Source organism: Lissotriton vulgaris, chromosome 5 (assembly GCF_964263255.1).
Source record: "Lissotriton vulgaris chromosome 5, aLisVul1.2, whole genome shotgun sequence".
Classification (NCBI taxonomy): domain Eukaryota; kingdom Metazoa; phylum Chordata; class Amphibia; order Caudata; family Salamandridae; genus Lissotriton; species Lissotriton vulgaris.
The window spans coordinates 833,928,580-833,948,693 of record NC_141693.1 but is presented as its reverse complement, the minus strand read 5'-3'; the positions used below and the strand labels follow the sequence as shown (position 1 = coordinate 833,948,693).

Below are 20,114 nucleotides of genomic sequence, written 5' to 3'. Positions count from 1 at the left end.
GTTCATAGTGCTAACAGACGCATCGCTCAGCGGCTGGGGAGCTCATCTCTTAACCCATACCATTCAGGGTATATGGACCCCTCGACAGATAGTCCCTCACATCAATTATCTGTTGTTACTGGCCATATTTCTCGCTCTCAAGTCTTTTCAGGTACACCTCATATGCAAAGCTGTCCTTATCCGGACGGACAACATGACAGCAATGTACTACATACAAAAACAGGGGGGCGACACACTCCCTACAGCTAGCACAAATAATATGGAGATGGGCCATTCCTCAAAAAAAAAACTCTTAGCAGAGCATCTACCTGGGACACACAATCAGATAGCGGTCTGCTCAGTCGTCCGCTACAACGGGTTCACGAGTGGGAACTTCATCCCAAAGTTCTTCATCCCTTTTTTCAAATGTGGGGCTATCCAGACATAAATCTGTTTGCCACACACTTACACAAAATGCCCAAGCTTCGCCTCCAGGTATCCACACCCACTGTCCAAGGGCAATGCGATATGGATGAACTGGTCAGGCAAATTTGTGTACTCTTTTCTACCTCTCCCACTCATTCCACTACTGTTCCGCAAGCTGAAACAGTCCCTCACAATGATCCTGGTTGCTCCAACTTGGGCCCGCCAACCCTGGTTCACAACACTACTAGAACTCTCAGTAGTTCCACACCAAAAGTTACACCTTTCCCCAAAGCTTCTCACACAGAACCATGTAGACATAAAGCATCCAGATCCCGCTCAACTGAACCTAGTGATCTGGCCCCTGAAGTCTTAGAGTTTGGATAGCTCAACCTCCCACCAGACTGCATGAATGTTATCAAGGAGGCTAGACGTCCTACTACTGGAGCTTGCTATGCAGCTAAATAAAAAAGATCTGTCATTTACTGCAATAACAACATAATCAATCCATTAGATGCTTCCATTCAAACCATTTATCATCTCCTGCATCTACAAAGATGTGATCTAGCATACACGTCCATAAGAATATATCTTGCTGCCATAGCCTCTTACCTGCAAAGCAGGCAACCATTGTCATCGTTTAGGGTTCCTGCCATTAAAGCATTTATGGAAGGTCTTAAAAGGATAATTACTCCCAGAATTCCACCCTCTTCAATCTGGAATCTAAACATTGTCCTTACCAGGCCCATGGGTCCCCCATTTGAACCTTTACACAAATGTGACTTGCAATTTCTCACATGGAAAGTAGCTTTCCTTGTGGCCATCACATCTCTCAGGAGAGTTGGTGAACTCCAGGCATTAACCATACAAGAACCATTTTTGAAAATACATCACAACAAAGTGGTTCTTAGAACAAACACTAAATGCCTACCTAAATTAGTCTCTTCCTATTTACCTTAACCAGTCAGTTGAGCTCCCAGTCTTTTTTCCTCAACCTGACTCAGTAGCAGAATGGGCTCTTCATACCCTTGACGTTAAGAGCTATTCTTTACTACATTGACAGAACAAAAAGTTTCAGGAAAACTAAACAACTTTTTGTAGCTTTCTCACCACCACGTAAGGGCAATCCTATATCAAAATCAGGAATTGCCAGATGGATTGTTAAACCCATTCAAATCTGCTATCAGAAAGTAAAACATGCATTATCAATTCCCTCTAAAGGGCATTCCACACGCAAAATAGGGGCATCTATGCCATTACTGGGTAATATCCCCATAGATGACATTTGTAAAGCAGCAACATGGTCTACACCACACACATTCCCTAAACATTACTGTGTGCAAGTAAAACAGACTAATGTGGGCCAGGCTGTACTAAAAACACTGTTTCAAACTGCTGCAACTGATACAGGTAGCCACCGCGAAGGTACCACTGCTGTATAGTCTATGCTACAGTATACAATCTAAAGCTCATATGCCTCGAACGGAAAATGGTACTTAGCAGTATGCATCTGTTCTTGGCATGTACAGCTGTAGATTTGTATGTGCACACCCGCCTCCCCGGATACCTGTCTTTTGCAATAATATCTTACTTGGATACATTACACAGGGACATCTTTCTATTTCTAACTAACTTCATCATCGCCCTTTATGGCGAAAAAAATCTGGAGATGGAGTTGATGCCCATGCGCACTACTAAGCAAAGGAAGAGTCATCTATCTTGTGACTACAAAACTTCTACAATAACAAAGTGCAAACATCCTAGCCCAACACCAGATGGTGATCTATGCTACAGTATACGAATTTACAGCTGTACATGCCAAGAACAGATGCATACTGGTAAGTAGCATTTTGCTTCTTTTTACCGGAGAGCTTCACCAGCTGAAGGAATAAGTCTTTCTTCATTGTCCAGTGGTGCAGAATGTCCTAGGATGCCCAAATTGCATATCTGATATATGATGGAGGTCCACCCTCCCTAATAAGGTTGGTATAGTTAATCCGTTGTCTAAGCTCCCACCTCAGGATTTTGGCTGTCTCGATCATAAGATCATCGTTGAGGAAGGTGTGTGATCAGGTAGCTAAAATTTGTCTAAGTAATGGTTAATAGTGCATTGTTACCTACCTAAGGGAGAACAATGAAAGGGAATGTTTTGTCTCCTGACCCAAAGTCACCACCTTGCTGGGACAAAAGAGGATTTCTCAGATGGAATCCAATTTTCATAGCCTTCACTGGAGGAGAAATACTTTGCCTTGGATAATGTTGAAAAGAGCCACAATGTACTCCCCCTGTCGGTGTAATATTAACTACGACTTTAGATTTAAAAGGGAATCCTAGCATTGATAGTTTGCAGACTTCTACATATCTGTGGATATTTGGAGTTACGAAGTTGCATGGAACAGTCGAGGTTCCACCACCAGCATGAAGAAGACCGATTAGGTGTCTTCATGCCACTATAACCTTTGTGAGGACCTGCCTGGTTACTTCAGTCTAGAGGTTAGGGCTCTTAACTGGAATTTTCTATGCAGCACCATGCATGGTATGTAGAACTGAGCGTTCTTGAGATACAGGAGTGTTAAATAGTACTCCAGAGTACCCATTAGAATTATCTCCTGACAGTCTCATCAAGAAGGTCAATGAGAGAAATTATTTGTTGACTTTCTTAAGATGTTAATGGAGCAGGAGGACAGTAGTATTAAGGTTCAACATATTGAATGTAAACTGCCACCTATCCAGATTCTGCTTAAAGCATTAAGCTACTGTTCTCTCCTCCCAGCCCCCCCTCCTCCTGTAGTGGATACTGGACTTGATAGCCAGCTCCTTTAGAGCCATTTGCGAGTAACAATCAAGGCCTGGTTTTGGGTAGTCAGCAGATTTGAACTGATTAGGGCAGCACAGTAATGACTGGTTCCTTGAAGTTGTCGATACACAAGCCTTGTAGGAGGAGGAGATTCTGGGTGATCATCTGCTCCAGTTACCCATCTCAATCAAGAAGTGGTAATAAGATACATATCATGGGGAATGCTGTTGATTAGGAGCTGGGCATCTGAGGCAGCAGCTCAAAGCTGTGGACAAATGGTAGCTGGCATTTTTGCATCTTAATTAGTTTGCAGAATCTGATAGACGTCTAGCCTCAGATTTCTTACCTTTCAATATTCCCCAGGTATCAGACTGAATCCGGATTTTTTTTGCCCAGTCCCCCTGTTCACCGATAGGTGGTGTCAGTCGGCTCCTCGTCGCATGGGTGGCAGAAGTGGCGCGCGTGGTGCCTGTATAGACACCACCCTGTGCGCTGACCTCCGTTACTTTTTTTTCGTGCCATCCTCGCCAAACTGGTTGAGTTTCTCTGTCACTTTTTGACTGGATTCTTTTGAACTTTTGGTGTGCCATTTTCCATTTTTCCTAGGATGTCCCTGAGGAAACCCAAACTACAGACAAATGGGTGCTCAAAATTGTCCAACGTGGTAATGCCCGCCCCTTCTAACAGACCCCCATCTCCACTTCCTCCATTCTCCTATCGAAAGACAGAGGACCACCTTACCCTTTTGTTGCAGTAAGTACTGGCCCTACTCGCCAATGGAGCCATCGAGAGGGTGCCAATATCAAAGGTAGATTGTGCTTGCTATTCCCGCTACTTTCTGGTGCGAAAGAATGATGGAGGCCATCTGTTCGGTCTTAAATCTACGCCCTCTCAATTATTTCTTGAAAACGGTAAAATTCAAGATACTCACCCTGGCTCGGGGCTTATATGCCCTCGACCTTGGAGACTGGATGGTAACATTGGACCTGCAGGACACCTATTTCTACATTCTAGTCCTGCCTGGCCACACGCATTGCCTGCAGATCACAATGGGTCACAAGCATTATCAGTTTGCTGTGCTCTCTTTTGGCCTTGCCAGCGCCCCTTGGGTGTCCACCTAGGAAACGGCGGTGGTCACATCACATCTGCAGAGGTTAGGGATTCCAGTCTTTCCCTCCCTTGATGACTGGCTGTTGAAGGTGAACTCGCCCCAGGCAGTCATCTAATACCTCCAGACTATGACAGACCGCTTCACTTGCTGGGGTTGATTATCACCGTGCAGAAGTCACACCGGACCCCTTCTCCGATGCTCCCTTTCATTGGGGCTATTCTGGATACAGTGCAGTTGTGGGCTTTTCTTATGAGAACAGCGAGTCTAGGAAATTCGGGCTAGGATTCGGATGTTTCGACCTCGATCCTGGATAACGGTGATATTAACTCTGACGTTTCTGCGTCTATTGGTAAAACATGGCACATGCGGGCTCTGCAGTGAGACTTGAAGATCCAGTGGGCACAGCATCAGGATAATCTCTCAGACCTAGTCCAGATATCGGTGGGAACTGCAAAAGTCCTGCAATAATGGCTCAATGACCACCAGGGGTCAACAGCAGACTTCTTTCTTTCTCCCTCTCCCTCCAGAGCTTAAAGTGCTGACTGATGCTTCACTCCTGGATTATGGCAGCCACCTGGGAGAGGTTGAGGTTAGAGGACTTTGGTCTCTGATGGTGTATCTGCTCCATATCAACCTGTTGTAACTGAGAGCGATCCGACTGGCATTGAAAGCCTTGTTTTCTTCTATCAAAGGAAGGCTCATTCAGGTGTTTACAGACCACACCACTGCCATGTGGCATTGCAACAAGCAGGGCGGGTGGGGGGGAGTATCTAGAGGCTCTGCGTCTCTGGACATGCCTGGTACAATTGGGCATATTCCTGATGGTTCAGCATCTGGCAGGCTCTCTGATCTCCAGAGCTAATTAACTCACTATCGATGCCGAACGGATCACAATGGATCTCCATCAGTTGTGGTGCAAGGTCTCTTCCAAGATCAGGGAGAGCCTTGTTTAGAACTTTTCATCACCGCCGAGAACTTACAATGTCAGCACTTCTGTGTGCTGGAGCCTCCAAGGTGTATCTTGCTCCGAGACACATTTTGTTTGGAGTGGAGCTCAGGCCTCCTATACGCATTTCTGTCAATGCTACCCCTGTCCAAAGTTCTCAAGAAGATCAAGAACAACTGAGCCCAATTCACCCTAGTGGCTCAGGGTGGGCACAGAGAGTATGAAACCCAGAACTTGTGAGCTTGAACATCTGTCCTCCAGTCAGGCTATCTGTTTGGTAGGGTCATCTGTTGCAGCAACAGGGCAGGGTACTGCACCCAAACCTTTCTACTCTCTATCTTCATGCTTATAGGTTGTGCAATAACAGTTGAGGGTGTTTCATCTCCCGCCTGAAGTGTGATGTTGTTCTGGCAGCGAGGCGTTCCTCCACTAAAACTGTTTACCCCTACCAATGCTCCAGGTTTGTGGCTTGGTGTGCATCTAAATCGGTTGATCCTCTTTCTGCACCCTTGTCTGAAGTTCTCCCGTTTGTTCTGTCCCTTTCCCGGCAAGGTTTTGCTTTGGGCACAGTTAAGAATAATCTGTCCACCATTTCCACATTTATACTGTTGCTGTTCCAGCCTTCCCTGTTTAAGTCGCCTGTTGTGACTAGATCCTTAAAGGTTTACAGCATCTGTTTCCTCCTATGCCCTTCCTTCTAATCCAATGGTCCTTAAATCTAGTTCTCATTTTTCTCATGGGTTCACCTTTTGATCCAATGCAGCTCATCACCATCAAAATAATCTTCCTTGTTGCGATATCAGCCAGGAGGGTTAGCTAACTATAACCTTCTAGTTAACCCTCCCTACACTTCGTTCTTCCAGGGCAAATTGTTTCTTAGAACTAGAGCATCCTTTTATGCCAAAGGTAGTCACACCTTTCCACATTCGACAGAACATCACCCTGCCTACCTTCTCTCCTCTCCTCTCCTCTCCTCCCCTCCCCTCCCTAATCCTGCTAAGGAAGAGGAGAGACTCCACCCACTAAATCCAAAAAGAGCATTATTGTTCGATATTGATCATACCAAAGATTTCCAGGTGAACGATCAATTCTTTGCTGGATTTAAAGGGGCAAAGAAAGGGAAGGCAATTCAGAAGAGAAACCTCTCTCGATGGACCATCCTCTGCGTTAACTTCTGCTCCACAATGGCTAAAAAAGAGCCCCTTAAGGGATTAAGAGCTCATTCCCCCAGAGCTAAAGCTAGGGGGTTCCAGCATTAGCAATAGTGATCCCAGTCCTGGACATCTATCAGGCTGCTATGTGGGCATCATTGCACACGTTCGCCAAACACTGCTGCCTCGACAGTCCGGCCCAGCGAGACAGGAATTTTTCCTGTTCGGTCCTACAAGACTTCTTAATATAAAACAGTCCACAAACAGAACTCCGGAGAGAGATTACTATGGTATCTAGTGTAAGGTAAGGAAACTGCGGGTGGAAGTCTCTCAGATAAATACGTTATTTACCTTCAGTAATGCCTTAACTGGTAGAGGCTCTATCTAGCCGCAGATTTCTTACCAGCCCTCACATCCTTCCTATTCTGCACACTGGCTTACCACATGAAAGAGATCGATCAGGATGTCATTTTGGCACACTAGGTATTTCTCCTCACCTTGACTCTCTGGTTCTGGTGCGGAAAAACAGTCAAGAACTGAGGTCAGTGCGCTAGGATGGCACCTATTTGGGCACTGCGCATGTCTCTTCTAGTGCGAAGGACTCTAACATCACCACACAGAGGTGACTGACTCCACCTACTAGTGCGCAAGCAGATTGCTAAAAAAATTCAAGATCCAGTCTGATGCCTAGGGAATATTCTAAGGTAAGGAATCTGCGGCTAGATGGTCTCTTTCAGATGAGGTGTTACCTGAGGTAACTTGTTCTTCTCAGCCTAAGCAACATTTCCCTCAGAAACATCAGTTGCAAACAGCAGGGATTTCTGTGATGTTTTGTCTTCCAGACCTTGCACAAAACTGCCTTTGCCATATCAAATGAAACAGCCATTACAGGATGGGCCTTTGAGAGCCACATTCAGATGCCATCTTTAACTATCTTTTGATAGTCTCCAGGATTGGTGATCAGCGCCTGTAAATTCCAGAAAAAAGAGTGTGCCTTTAGGCACTAAAGACTTTGCCTGTAAGAAATAGTTGGCTGCTGCATGACTTGTCAAAGAGGATTTAAACCATTTATCGATAAGGTCCAGGGGGGCAGAATCTTTGGATGAAACACCAGTAGTATCCTTCTAACGGTTTTGACTGAGTCCCTCTTTGGGACGTCATGGAATTGTGTGTCTGTTAAACACCTGATTGGGATACAACTTGGGTCATGATCTTTGAATCCCACATTTCTCCATTCAACTTATTATTGAATATCCGTTTCCAAATACTATGAAATACTATGCAGTAGAGGGAGATCAGAAAGAGCAGATTGGTGGTAATAATTGAACACATCTTCCATTGGCACAGGCATAGCCGGTCCGCCCCTTGCCCACTCCAAAGATTCTTTTTACAATTAAAAACCTACCTGCATTCCCATAGAACATTAGCTTGACAACCTTCCAAAAATCATCCTTAATCAAGCATTAACAATAATTGAAAGATGGCTATAGATATGAGATCACATAAAAATAATACCATTCACCTTAGTACATAAACATGGATAATAATTATAAGCATCTCTACATTTCATAAAAAAAAGTAGCTATAAGTATAAAATTATAATCCAGATGTGGTAATACGTAACCTAACAGAATTACTTAAATCTTGGTGACAACTTAAGCTTTTGCCCGCTCTTCAGAACGTCTTGGAAACTGGGAACCTTCATGTCTTTTCCCACAGAAATATTTTTATGTACAGGAATTGGAAGTGGATCAATCGACCTTGACTACTTTAGCCATATTCCACCAATGACGACCCGTAACATGGACAGCACTGCCGCAAATGTTATCAACTACAACCAGTTCAGAGAATTTGGAATCCCCTTTATGATCAAATATGTTTTATTGAGTTCCACAGAGCAACATCATACAGCAGGAAAAAAACAAACAATGCGAGCAAAACTACAATGCAAGTGCTACGAAAATAGGCGTGTCCCTGTAAAGTCCAGCTAGTGAATGAACTTTTTGTCTGTGTAGAGTCGTATGGCAAGAAACAAACCCAACACCTAATGCAAGAACTATTTTCTACCCATCTCCCAAAACCGTGCCCCCCCCCCACCCAGGCCCCGACCAACTCCCATCCCTCAACAGACCCCCCCCCCCCCCCCTCCCCCTCGGTGTGTTCCTGAGCAAGTCCGGTGGAGGCCGAGCGAGGGCCAGATTAGACCTTGTGTTCCGCTTTGGATGTCTCATTGCGGAATTCCTCCGCCAGCTTCAGGACCCTGAGATTCTTCGGGCAGGTGAGCTCAGTGAATTCCTGGGATAGTAGGGAGATAAGTGGTTGCCATGTTTCCCGGAAAGTATCTGATGCCTGTGAGAGCGAGGCCTGGATCCTTTCCATCCCCATGATATACCATAACCTGTGTAGCCACCCTGTATGTGTGGGCTTCCTCGGTGTGCCCCATAATGATAAGATGTGGTGAGTCGCCGCCCCCATTGCCAGCCCCATCTGCCTTCCCCGCAGTGATTTGAGAGGGAACATGAGCGTATTGGGAAGCCCCAGGATCGTGTACGCCGGGAAGCGTGGGATATCAGTTTCAAAGTAAGTGTCAATGTCCTTAAGCACCACCTCCCAGTACTCTTGAACTGCTGCGCACTCCCACAGTATGTGTAGCATGGTCCCAGTGTGTCCGCACCCCCTCCAGCAAGTGGGGTCTTTGCTTGGGTTCCCCTGGTGTAGGCGCTCTGGGGTCAGGTGCCAGTAGTAGGCGATTTTCACCGCCGCCTCCCTGCTGGCCGTGTTCCTCGCAGTGTGGTGGGCCCTGTAAAATATATCCCGCCATTCTTTATCCGACAGTGTGCGCCCCAACTCCCTCTCCCAACGTTTCTGGCCTGCAGATCTCCCCTCAGGAGGTGATGGGGACAGCAAGAGATACAGTTCGGTGATGGACCCGGAGTCAGACTTTTTAGTCATGAGCCACCTCTCATATGGGGTTAGTGGGCGGCTGGCCAGTGGAGCTACCTCAGGGTGTGTCAGCCAGTGGCGGAGTTGGAAGTATTGGAAGCGGTGTGGCTTGTCGAGAGCATAGTCAGCCACCACCACGTCCCACGGGAGGAAGCCCTCCGTGTCAAACAAGTAGCCCGCAGAGCGGCACTCAAATGGCCGCCATTGGGGAAACGAGCCTGGCGGCACCCCCGGGGGGAAGGCCGGGTTGTCCAGCAGAGGTGTCATGGGTGAGGGGAAAGTTGTGAGGCCCCTCGGGACAGTGGTGGCATCCCAGACCTGCATGAGGGTCCTGGTGATAGGGGATTTCTTCAAATATGCTGGCCTGTCAGGGCGCGCTAGGAAAGGGACCTTCCACAGTGACATGCCTGCCATGGCCCTATCCTGGAACAACCAGTGTTTTTCGGAGGTGGGCCTGGACCACTCCAGCAAATACCTAAGTTGTGCCGCTTGGAAATAGCGCCGCAAGTCCGGAACCCCCAGGTCCCCTTCAGCTGTCACCCGCGTAGCCAGGTCGCACCTCAGCCTGGGCCGCTTGCCCGCCCACACATAGTGGTTCAGGGTGTCCTGAAGTTTCTTGATCATCCCCAGTGGGGGGGTGACCGGGAGAGTTTGAAAGAGGTAAAGGATCCTGGGGAGGCGTGTCATTTTAATGGGCGCCACACGACCCAACCAGGAGAGTGGTTGTTGCTTCCACCTTGCGATATCCCCCTGAACCCGTGAGAGGAGTTTAGTGTAGTTAAGGTCGACCGTCTGAGCGGTCGCGGAGTCAGATCTATCCCCAGGTATGGTAGGGTAGTGCTGACCTCTAACCCTCCTATGCGAAGCGATTCCCTGTTAGCCAGCTTGGTGTTGCTGCCCAGTGGGAGAACCACCGATTTCTGTACATTCATTTTAAAACCCGACACTTCGGCAAACGCTTCCATTTCCGACAGGAAGGCCGGTAAGGAAACCGTGGGGTTGTCCACCGCGATCAGGATGTTGTCCGCATACAGGCTCATCGTCTGTTCCACCCCACCGAACGTGACTCCGGTGATAGTCCTGTTGTCACGGACACGTTGAGCAAATGGCTCAATATAGAGGGCGAACAAGAGCGGCGAGAGCGGGCAGCCCTGCCGCGTGCCACGCTGGATATCAAACGGCTTTGAGCTGATCCCATTCACTTTGATTGTCGCCCGGGGTGTCGCGTAACATCCTGCTATCCAGGAGCGGAAGCGAGGGCCAACCCCGAATTTCGCCAGTGTGGTCTAAAAATTGCCAATCCACCCTGTCGAACGCCTTCTCGGCGTCCACTGAGAGCAGTGCGGCATCCGAGGCGTTGAAGTGGGCTTTGTCGATGACATGCATTATGCGTTTGGTATTATCCGCACACTGTCGGGTGGGGACAAAGCCTGCTTGGTCGGGTTCAATAATGCCCGGTAGGCACGGGCCTAGGCGCGAAGCCAGGATGCCCGTGAAGAGCTTCAGGTCGATATTAAGCAGCGATATCGGCCTGTATGCTGCACACCGCTTGGGATCTTTACCCGGCTTCGGCAGGACCACGACGTCCGCCTCCAGCAGCTCCGCCGGGATCGAACCCGGGCCCCCAAAGGAGTTAAATAGCTTTGTAAGAACCAGTGCCAGTAGGTGGCAGAAGGTCTTGTAGAAACCTGCGGAGAAACCGTTGGGGCCCGGGGCCTTCAGGGGTTTAAGTCTGGCAATGGCCGATACAACCTCCTCCAGACGGATGGGGCTGTCCAGAGCGCTGGCGTTCGTCTCATTAAGAGCAGTGACGTCCATGGTCTCGAGATAGGCCTTCCCTGCCTCCTCCTCGATGGCCGGGTCCGCGGCGTAGAGTTGGGCATAGAAGGCCCGGAAAGCTTCAGCTATGTGAGTATCGTCTCGGATTTCTTCGCTGCCATCCCCGTGTATAACGGAAACCCTAGAACGGACTGTTTTAGCTTTGAGTTTGCTAGCCAGAAGGCGACCAGTCTTGTCGCCACCCACATAATATGTATGGCGGAGGCGAAGGGCCGCGTATTCTGCCCTGTCCAGATCTAGGCTCGCCAGCTGGGCCCTGGCCGCTTTCAGTTTGCGCCAGATGCGGGGGGCGCCCGTGCGGCAGTGAACCCTCTCTAGCTCCATTACCTGCTCCTCTAAGTCCTTCCTCCGTTCCTTGCGCTCCTTGTTGTCCGCCGCCGCAATCGCTATAATATCGCCCCTGACAACCGCCTTGAGTGCCCCCCACAGCGTCGAGTGGGCCACCTCCCCCGTATCGTTCGCCCCTAGATAATCAGTGATGGTCTGGGATAGCCGTTGTACCGCCCCCTGCCAAGACAGTAAGCTTTCTCTAAGCCGCCATCTACCCTTGTGTGGGGGTGTGCGTGGGACGGTTAACTGAAGGATCACCGCCTCGTGGTCTGACAGTGCCGCCGGTGCAGTGTCAATGTCTCTAAGTATGGGGACAAGGTCAGTGGAGCTCAGGAAGTGGTCTATTCTGGCGTAGGTGCGGTGTACTGCGGAATAAAAAGTGTACCCCGGGGCAGTGTGATGTAGTTCCCGCCAGGCATCAACCAACCCCCTGTCTGTCAGCCATTGTTTCCCCGCTTCTGAAAGCGCCCCCGAGTCCCCAAACCTCTTTCCAGATCTATCCATCTCATTGTCCATGACTAGATTCAGGTCTCCCCCTATCAAGACGTGCCTCAGGTCGCCCGACAGCGCCTCTGACAGGGCCCCCCTAAGGAAGGCCTCTTGGCGAGCGTTAGGCGCGTAAATCGAGCCAAGCGTGAAGGAGAGTGTGCCTACGTGGACTGTGTGTGTGTAAGAGTCTACCCTTGATTTCGGCCACCTTGCTTCCCACCCGCCCCTTAAAATGCCTAGCTACCAGCAGGGCCACCCCAGCTTTCTTCTCAGAGGTCGCCGAGAAAAATTGCTGTGGGAAGGCCCTAGCTTTCATGCGGTGCCAGTCCTTCGCCAGCAAATGTGTTTCCTGTAGTAAGCAGAGTTCCGCCCCGGAGTGCTCTAGAAATGAAAGAACTGCCCTCCGTTTGATCGGGTTGTTAAGTCCCTTAACGTTAAGGGACAAAACAAGGATGCCATCAGCGGCCATGGGAAAGTGTGAATGTAGCCTGCTGGGGGCCTGGCCCCGTCTCGCCCCCCCCCCCCACATCTGTTCGCCGTCAATCCGCACTGAACACACCGAGTACCCAACCCCGACCCTGAACACCCCCCACCCCCCCTGAGCCCCAACCAACAACCCCCAACAAGAAAACATAGTCAGGGGCCTATCCGGCAACTGTCCAGGCCCCTGGTGAAGTCTCTGAAAGCGGGAAAACGTGGCGATGGCGGGCCCGGAGCCCCCCGTCCCGCCCCCCACATAACGTGCTGGTTGTAAGTCTACCTCTGTGCTCGTGGCTCCTCAAGGCCCAGCCGTAGTGTCCGTGACGACCTTCTGAATCGCTGCCGCATGTTCGTTCGCGACCTCCGTTGGGTCCGGCCTGAAACCCTTCTTAGGTGTGCGACGACTTCTCACAGTCTGCCAGCCTTCTGCCTGGGAACGGGGAGACCGTGTTTGGGAAGGCTCAAAGTCTGCGGTGTCTCCCTGGCCATTCTCCTCCGTGGGGAGGCCCAGCACTGCACAAGTGCCTCGCAGCGACCGCAGCTGATGAAGTGTCCCATTCCACTTAAAGATCAGTCTAAAGGGGTGACCCCAGGAGTACGGGACACCTTTGTCTCGAAGGAAAGTGGTCGCCACCTTAAACGCCCGCCGCTTTTGCAGAGTGATCGTGGACAAATCTTGGAAAAGCTAGACGGTGTGCTCCCTGGAGTGGAGAGGCTGTTTCAGGCGCGCCGCCTTCAAAATGTGTTCCTTGAGAGGGTAGTCCGGCAAGAAGGCCAAGATGTCCGGGGGGGGGCCGGCGCCCTGCGAGCTAGGCCCACCCTGTGGGCCCTGTCGATTCGGATATAAAAGTAATCCCCTTCGCCCAGGACGTCTCGGAACAGGTCCCGCAGATATGCGGTGATGTCACCCCCTTCCGCCTTAAGCGGCACGTTCCGTACCCTGATGTTATTTCTCCTGGACCGGTTTTCCAGGTCTTCAGCATGGGCCTGGAGTTGTGTCTGCTGGTCATGAAGCCGGAGGATTTCTTGCTGCAGCTGTTCCACCTCCGCGCTCCTGGCCTGTTCCGAGGTCTCAACGGCCGCCACCCGATCACCAATATCGTCCACATCGCGGCGGAGTTCCTTGTATTCCCCCGCCATGTCTTGCCAGAGGGTCAGGATGTCCGCCTTGAGGGAGAACAGCTCCTCCATGAAAGCTTTGGTGGCCGGGGCGACTCCTTCGTCTCACTCCTTGACCTTAGGTGGAGGGACCACCTCTGGCTTATCTGGGCTCTTGTCCCCCTTGGAGGCCCCCTTCGCTAGCATATCGGGGATAGTGCGGCCCCCTCTGCGATTGCTAGAGGACATGTCCCCACAGTCCCGGGGGCACCCAGTCCGCGCCCTTATCCGCCACCGGGGCTCGCCGCCGTCCTCCGGGCCACGTGGAAAATGGCCGCTCAACGGCCGACGAGTAGCGTCCTCGGCCTCAGGGCCCAAGTTGTGGCAAGCGGGGCTGGCTCACCGTTGCCCCCCGCCGTCGAAGCTACGTGCGGAGACACCGGGGGCTCGATTGTCTGCCCCCCGAGTATCGGTGTCCCACGCCGCCCTGCTCCTCCCCTCTTTGCCAAGCGAGGGGGGGGGGAGGCCCATGCCGGGGCCTCGCGTGGATCGTCAGGCCGCCACTGCACTCTCCTCCGCCAGGCGCCTCTCGGGGCCAATTCGGGGCCACCAACGCGGATCACCGCTGCCGACGCTGCTCCTCCGATCGGACCCAGTCACCGTCCGGCGCCTGGCACTGCTCCGGCGGGCTCGGTCCCACGTCTCTTTCCCGGCCTCTCCGTCCTCGCCGGCGCTGTCGGGCTCGGATCTGCTGCGCGCCAACGGCGGAGGGGTCCGCCCGGGGCTTCCGGCGCTAAATCCGCGGACAGACGCGCTGCCCTGGACTCTCCGATCGTGGGGTGTCGTGGCCACCAATTTCGGGGTAGCTGCTGTAGCGTGGCTATGTAATGGGGGGATTGGGACGAGGAGCTCCGCAGAAACGCGTCCTCTCAGGCCGCCATCTTAGCCATGCCCCGGAATCCCCTTTTTAACAAAAGTGTTTACTATTAATGCGGACATGATCACCCCACTATAACAGGTTTGACGCATGCACCATTCTTCATTTCAAAGTAGCTCTTTTGTTTACATTGAGCAGTAGTAATGTTTTCCCTTACAAATGAATCCATCTACCACCTTGACGTCCAAGCCTTTTGGCACTGTCTGCTCTTCTTCGGGTGCCAGATCAGCCATCACTTTTTAAATCACTTGTTGTACAGAAATTTATAAAGGGGTAACACATTTGTTCCCCCCTGTTCTCATTTTATTATGCCCCAGTGGGAACTTAATTTGGTCCTTACCCTTTTGATGTGTGAACCGTTTGAACCTCTGGACAAATGCCCCTTCCGGCTGCTTATTGTCAAAACAGCCTTTTTAGTGGCAATAAATTCTGCCAGGAGAGTGAGCAAACAGGCACTGTCCTCTCAGCCTCCTTACCTGACCCTCGTTCCGGACAAAGTAGTGCTCCGCAATAGGGCATCTTTTCTGTCTAAGGTGGTAACAACTTTCCATCTGGGACAATTCGTTACCCTGTCCACCTTCTATGCAGCTCTGCATCCTTCCAAGGAAGAGGAGCATCTCCACTGCCTGGACCCAAAAAGAGCTTTATCCTTGTACCGTGATCCCACAAAAGAGTTTCAGGTGAATTACCAACTCTTGCTGGGGTACTTTGGAGCAAAGAAGGGGCGCTCTGTTCAGAAGAGGACCATTTCACTTTGGGTCATCTTCTGCATACAAATATGTTATGCCTTGGCTAAGAAGCAGACTTCTGAAGCCCTTAGGCCCATTCCACCAGGGCTAAGGCAGCCACCATGGCTCTTCAGTGTGGTGTTCCAGTTCCTAATATCTGCCAAGAGGCCACGTCTCTGCACACGTAAGCCAGACACTACTGCCTGGGTACTCCGGTCTGCAGGAAGGGCCTATTTGGCCGCTCTGTCTCTGGAATTTCTTGGTTTGAAGCTTTTCCGCAGCCTCACCTCCGGGGATGGTATTGCTTGGGTATCTGTTCAAAGGTTCGGAATCTGCAGCTAGATGTCTGTCAGATGAAAAAGTTACTTACCTTCGGTAACGCCTTATCTGGTAGAGACATGGTCTAGCTGCAGATTCCTTAATGACCCGCCCATCCTCCCCGCACTGCGGATTAGTTGGTGTCAGGGATGTTTCCTTTCAGGGCCTTAGTTGTTTTTGGCACACCACAGTCAGTCACTTCATGGCTCCACGTTTCCAGCTTGAGAAGTCGTGAAAAGTACAGACGTCCGCCCGCCTGGGTAGTGTCTATATAGACGATGCAGATATTCCTGGCGAAGACTAACCCGACCCCGACTTCTATGACATCACGTGGAGTCAACCGACACCACCCATCTCTGTGCAGGGGTACTGCTATCAAAAATCTTCCGGATCAAGCCAAAAATCTGGAAGTTCAAAGGTAAGGAATCTGCAGCTAGATCATGTCTCTACCAGATAAGACGTTACCCAGTGGCGGCTCGAGCGTCGCCCCCTCCCCTCTTCTAAAAACTGCAGTAAAGGAAAAATAAAATAACACGTTTTATTTTTCCTCTCCTGCCGAGGCTTGGGGGCAGGGCCTGGTAGTGTGCACTCCCCTCACTGTGCATGATGATTTAGCCATCTCAGGCCGGCCAAACAATCCTGTGCAGTGAAGGCTTCTTCCAACCCAGCAGCGCAGCTGGGATGGACAGAGCAGGCACAGATTCAGTCTGTCCTGGAGCGCCAATTGAGGGCTCTCAAGCCAATCCTGAAGCTGCTGTCCTGTGCGAGGCAACTTCAGAATTGCCTCAGGGAATTCTCAGAGCCTGTGCCTTTCCAAAGAGTTGAAGATGAGCAAAAGAGCGCCACGGTTGCAGGTACATTTTTTTCTTTTTTTTTTTCTTTTTTATTCCCCGACCTCTAGTGCCCACCTTGCCTCCTGCTCACCCGCCTCCCTGCTCCTACAGCATAACAGCCGCTCCGGGCCTTACCGAGGTTTAGTAACTTGTCCTTTAAAGCAATAAAGGACAATCATATTGAAGCTAGTTTGAAATGTGAAAGCCTTTCTTTGAAGGATGGTGGATGGAACACTTAGTAAATTTGTGTAAAATGTTCAAAGTACGGCCTTTAAAAGCAAGCATGTTTCTTTGCTCATTCAAAGTAAACTGATACTTGCAGCACATGTCTAACTATCCGGTATTAAATTTGGACCTGGTAAGATAACACGGTGGCCCAGCACCTATCATGTAGATAGATACGTGTGTTGTAACCTTAAGGTCATCTATTCAAAATATAGTAGTGTAACTTGCTTTTGACTTCACGAGATTGTGTATTGTTGGAAGAGTCCTCAATTTTGTCAAGTATGTGCTGTATGTGATATAAATTGCCATTGCTAGATGCCTTATGCCAGAACATTTTTATCTTTGGAAAATGTGAAATAAATATTACTGTAGTCGATTTTATTAAGATATGGTTTCAACAATACAATACGGTTTCAACAACGCGGTTGAAATAGAAACTTGCAGTGCAATCTTGTTGATTTACATAAAGGGAAAACTTTATTTGACAGATGTTTGCTCCTCAGTCTTCCTTTGCTGAAAGATTTTTTTCGCGGGCATAATATTAGTTGTGGGCGGTTGTCCATACCCATGTCTAGTCAATAAGAGTATTTTAATTTCTAGAACCCGAATTGAACAGTTGCTATGCTTAGCAGAAGAGCAGAGGAAGAGATTCACTTTATTATGTTTTGCATTGTACCTTTGCCTCAAAATGTCGTGGGAGATATTGATCCAGGCAATAAATACCTATCAAATGTAATGCTACTACATTTTCCTGACTGTAGGGAAACCGAGATGAAAATCCGACAGTGAACTACCAAATGGCTCAGCAGGATGCACAGCGCCTTTACCAAGCGGGCGAGGGAAAACTTGGCACAGATGAGTCCTCTTTTAACTTGGTCCTGGCAAGCCGAAGCTTTCCCCATCTCAAGGCTGTTGTGGAAGCTTATTTCAAGGTACACAAGTGATCAACTCAATTTTTTGCTCTTAATTGCAATCTTTTTACCTTGATGTTCTATATTATTGCATGTAATATTTTATAATTCGATTTGGCATTTATTTCGTCCATTTAAAGTCTTGAGCTAAAAACGCTGTCCACTTCAACTTCGGGCTCCTTGCTTCTGAAAGAATTGGCTTTGGGAACATTAACTTTTCTCCCAAGTTACGCTTAAACGAGAGGACTTCTAACACTGCATAAACGTATAAGGAGCGTTTCTTCATATGTTTTTGTATAAAAACTGTTTCTTCAGCCGTTTGTATATTCTGTTATGAAGCTTATAGGACATACTTTAACCCCTGAATGTTTCTTGACCTTAGAACCGGAATTAAAAGGCACTATGAAGTCAAAACAGAAGACTGAGTTTATGGAATTTCAAGGGCCTTTTATCAGAATGTAATAAGCGCCAATCTCCAGTGAGCAAGCGGCCACAGTAAAACGCCCATCCACCTGTTTTGAATCTTTTATCCTTGGGTATATATGAGAGGTTAAGGATGTCCAGTTATCAGTTGAGCTGTTTGGCTTGACTGTAATTGGCAGAAGCAGCGAACATTATACTTTCAAGTATATGTGCCTGAAACAGGGCCTTGTAATGTGCTCCTATGAATATAGGCAGCTGCAGTATCCTGCAAATTTGGTGCAATGTCCCCTGAGCTTTCTGTGAGTTCACACAGACTAGCAGATGCATTTTGCGTCGTGTAATTGCTGGAACAAATATCTGGGGCTGTTGAAGTAAAGGTTGTTCTGCAAAAGTTCCTGAAAGTCACAGCAGCTCTGATGTTTGAAACCTCTTGGGTAGAATGATAAACTGCATCACGTTAGAAACCATTTAGAAATAAATGCCCAATTTGCTGTCATCTATTGAGGTCGAGGTAGCTGTTTTTGACCGTACAGAAGCCGAGCATGGGTCTGTTTCAAGGGCACATCTACTGCATTTAATTTAAACCTGGCACGCACAATATTTTATGTTAAAATCTAAATTATCTTCTGTTTGAATACTTCCAATTAGTACAGGGAGTGCATTAGTGAAATGGGGGAGAGGCGTGATCGGACCCACTGTTATTAAAGTAGTGTGTGTGACTGACTAGAATTCATAGGGTCTTCTCTCTGTTTTGGGATTCAATTGATGTAAACCTTTCTGAAGAGACAAAACTATTTTTCCATCTGAACTTTGCTTTTTACCTTGTGTGTGCTAGTGGTACTGGTTATTCTCACATTGCCAGTAAGCCTCGGTGATCTACTCAAAACCCTATGAAATCAATATCGGTTCCTGTTTCAAAAATCCTTGAGCCAACCTCAATAATTCTCAAAATTCCTCTACAGTAAATCAGCACTTGGCCTAATACACAACCACAGGCATTTAGAAAATAATCCAAAGTTCACCTTAGAATCGGAATGCCAGTTTCAGACCATATTAGGATGCCCAGAAATCTTGAACAGAAATCGCACATTCATCCATTTTTACAGAATATGTCTAGGTAATGGATAAAAGAACATAGGTAGTCAAGGGCACAACACCACTAACAACTCCATGGAAAGGCTTCAAATGGTGTAACAGTAGAAACCAGAAAGTTAAAGCATACCAAGCACTCGTTGATCTTTCAGAATTGTTCTCAACTTAGTTCCCAGACTCATAGAAGTATGAGAGGCTAAGAGCAACAGTCTAATTTTGACAAGAATTACAAAACGCAACCAACCGATTGCCTACAATAAAATAAAAAAGTACCGTGGTAAATACTTTAAGATACTGTGGTGTTTCTTTCTGTATTAATGTAATTATCATATAAAAATCTGCTGAGAAGTTACATTGGAAAAATATACTTAGGAATTACCAGAAAATACCACCTACGAGTATCTCGTTAGTTGTGGCACAAGGCACTCAAAGTTGCTTTTCAGGGCAAACATTAGACAACAGGACATTTTTGACTATATCCAATTAACGTTTTTAGACCGAGAGCACAGGACAAATAATACCTTGGAGCAAACAATCACTCAAATCCGTGTAGAGTAATAACAGTGCAAGTTTCCTTTAAGTGTATATAGCAAATTAAAAGGCTATGCCTAACAAGACATGTTTAGGGAAACTTAATAAGGTTCTAACTGGGTTCTACCAGACCAATCTGAAAGAAATTGGTGGAAGTGTTAAAGAATATTCAGCCTCCAGGACTAAACCTTGCTCTCCTGCCATGTTTCAAGAATTGAAAACTTTAATCCTGATCGCAAGTCTTCATTGTATTCCTTTACCCCTGTTCTTACCAAAATCAGAATAGCCGTTGACTAACAAGTGTAATGTCATTGGCAGATAGCTAAACATTTTTCATATCAAAGTCAAATATACGTTATTTGGTTACTTAAAACCATAAAAGCACACACTTCTAGATAAAAATATGAAAGCATAAAACACTATAAAAACTTGTTTAGAAAAACAAGTAAAATGTCACTAAAAAGCCGATACAAGGTCCTTATGTCACAGACCCAAATCACAAACAATTGTCAGTGGTACAAAAATTACAC

At 48.3% G+C, this 20,114-nt stretch overlaps 1 protein-coding gene across 2 annotated transcripts in view; it reads left to right on the top strand.

Moving 5' to 3' along the window:
* The window catches only part of ANXA7 (annexin A7), a 453,711-nt gene that overhangs the window by 343,818 nt on the left and 89,779 nt on the right, over window positions 1-20,114 (top strand). For both annotated transcript variants that reach the window (XM_086922337.1, XM_086922336.1), the window contains exon 10: window positions 17,389-17,559. In XM_086922337.1, coding sequence (XP_086778463.1) covers window positions 17,389-17,559 — 171 coding nt within the window. The remainder of the gene's footprint in view (window positions 1-17,388; window positions 17,560-20,114) is intronic.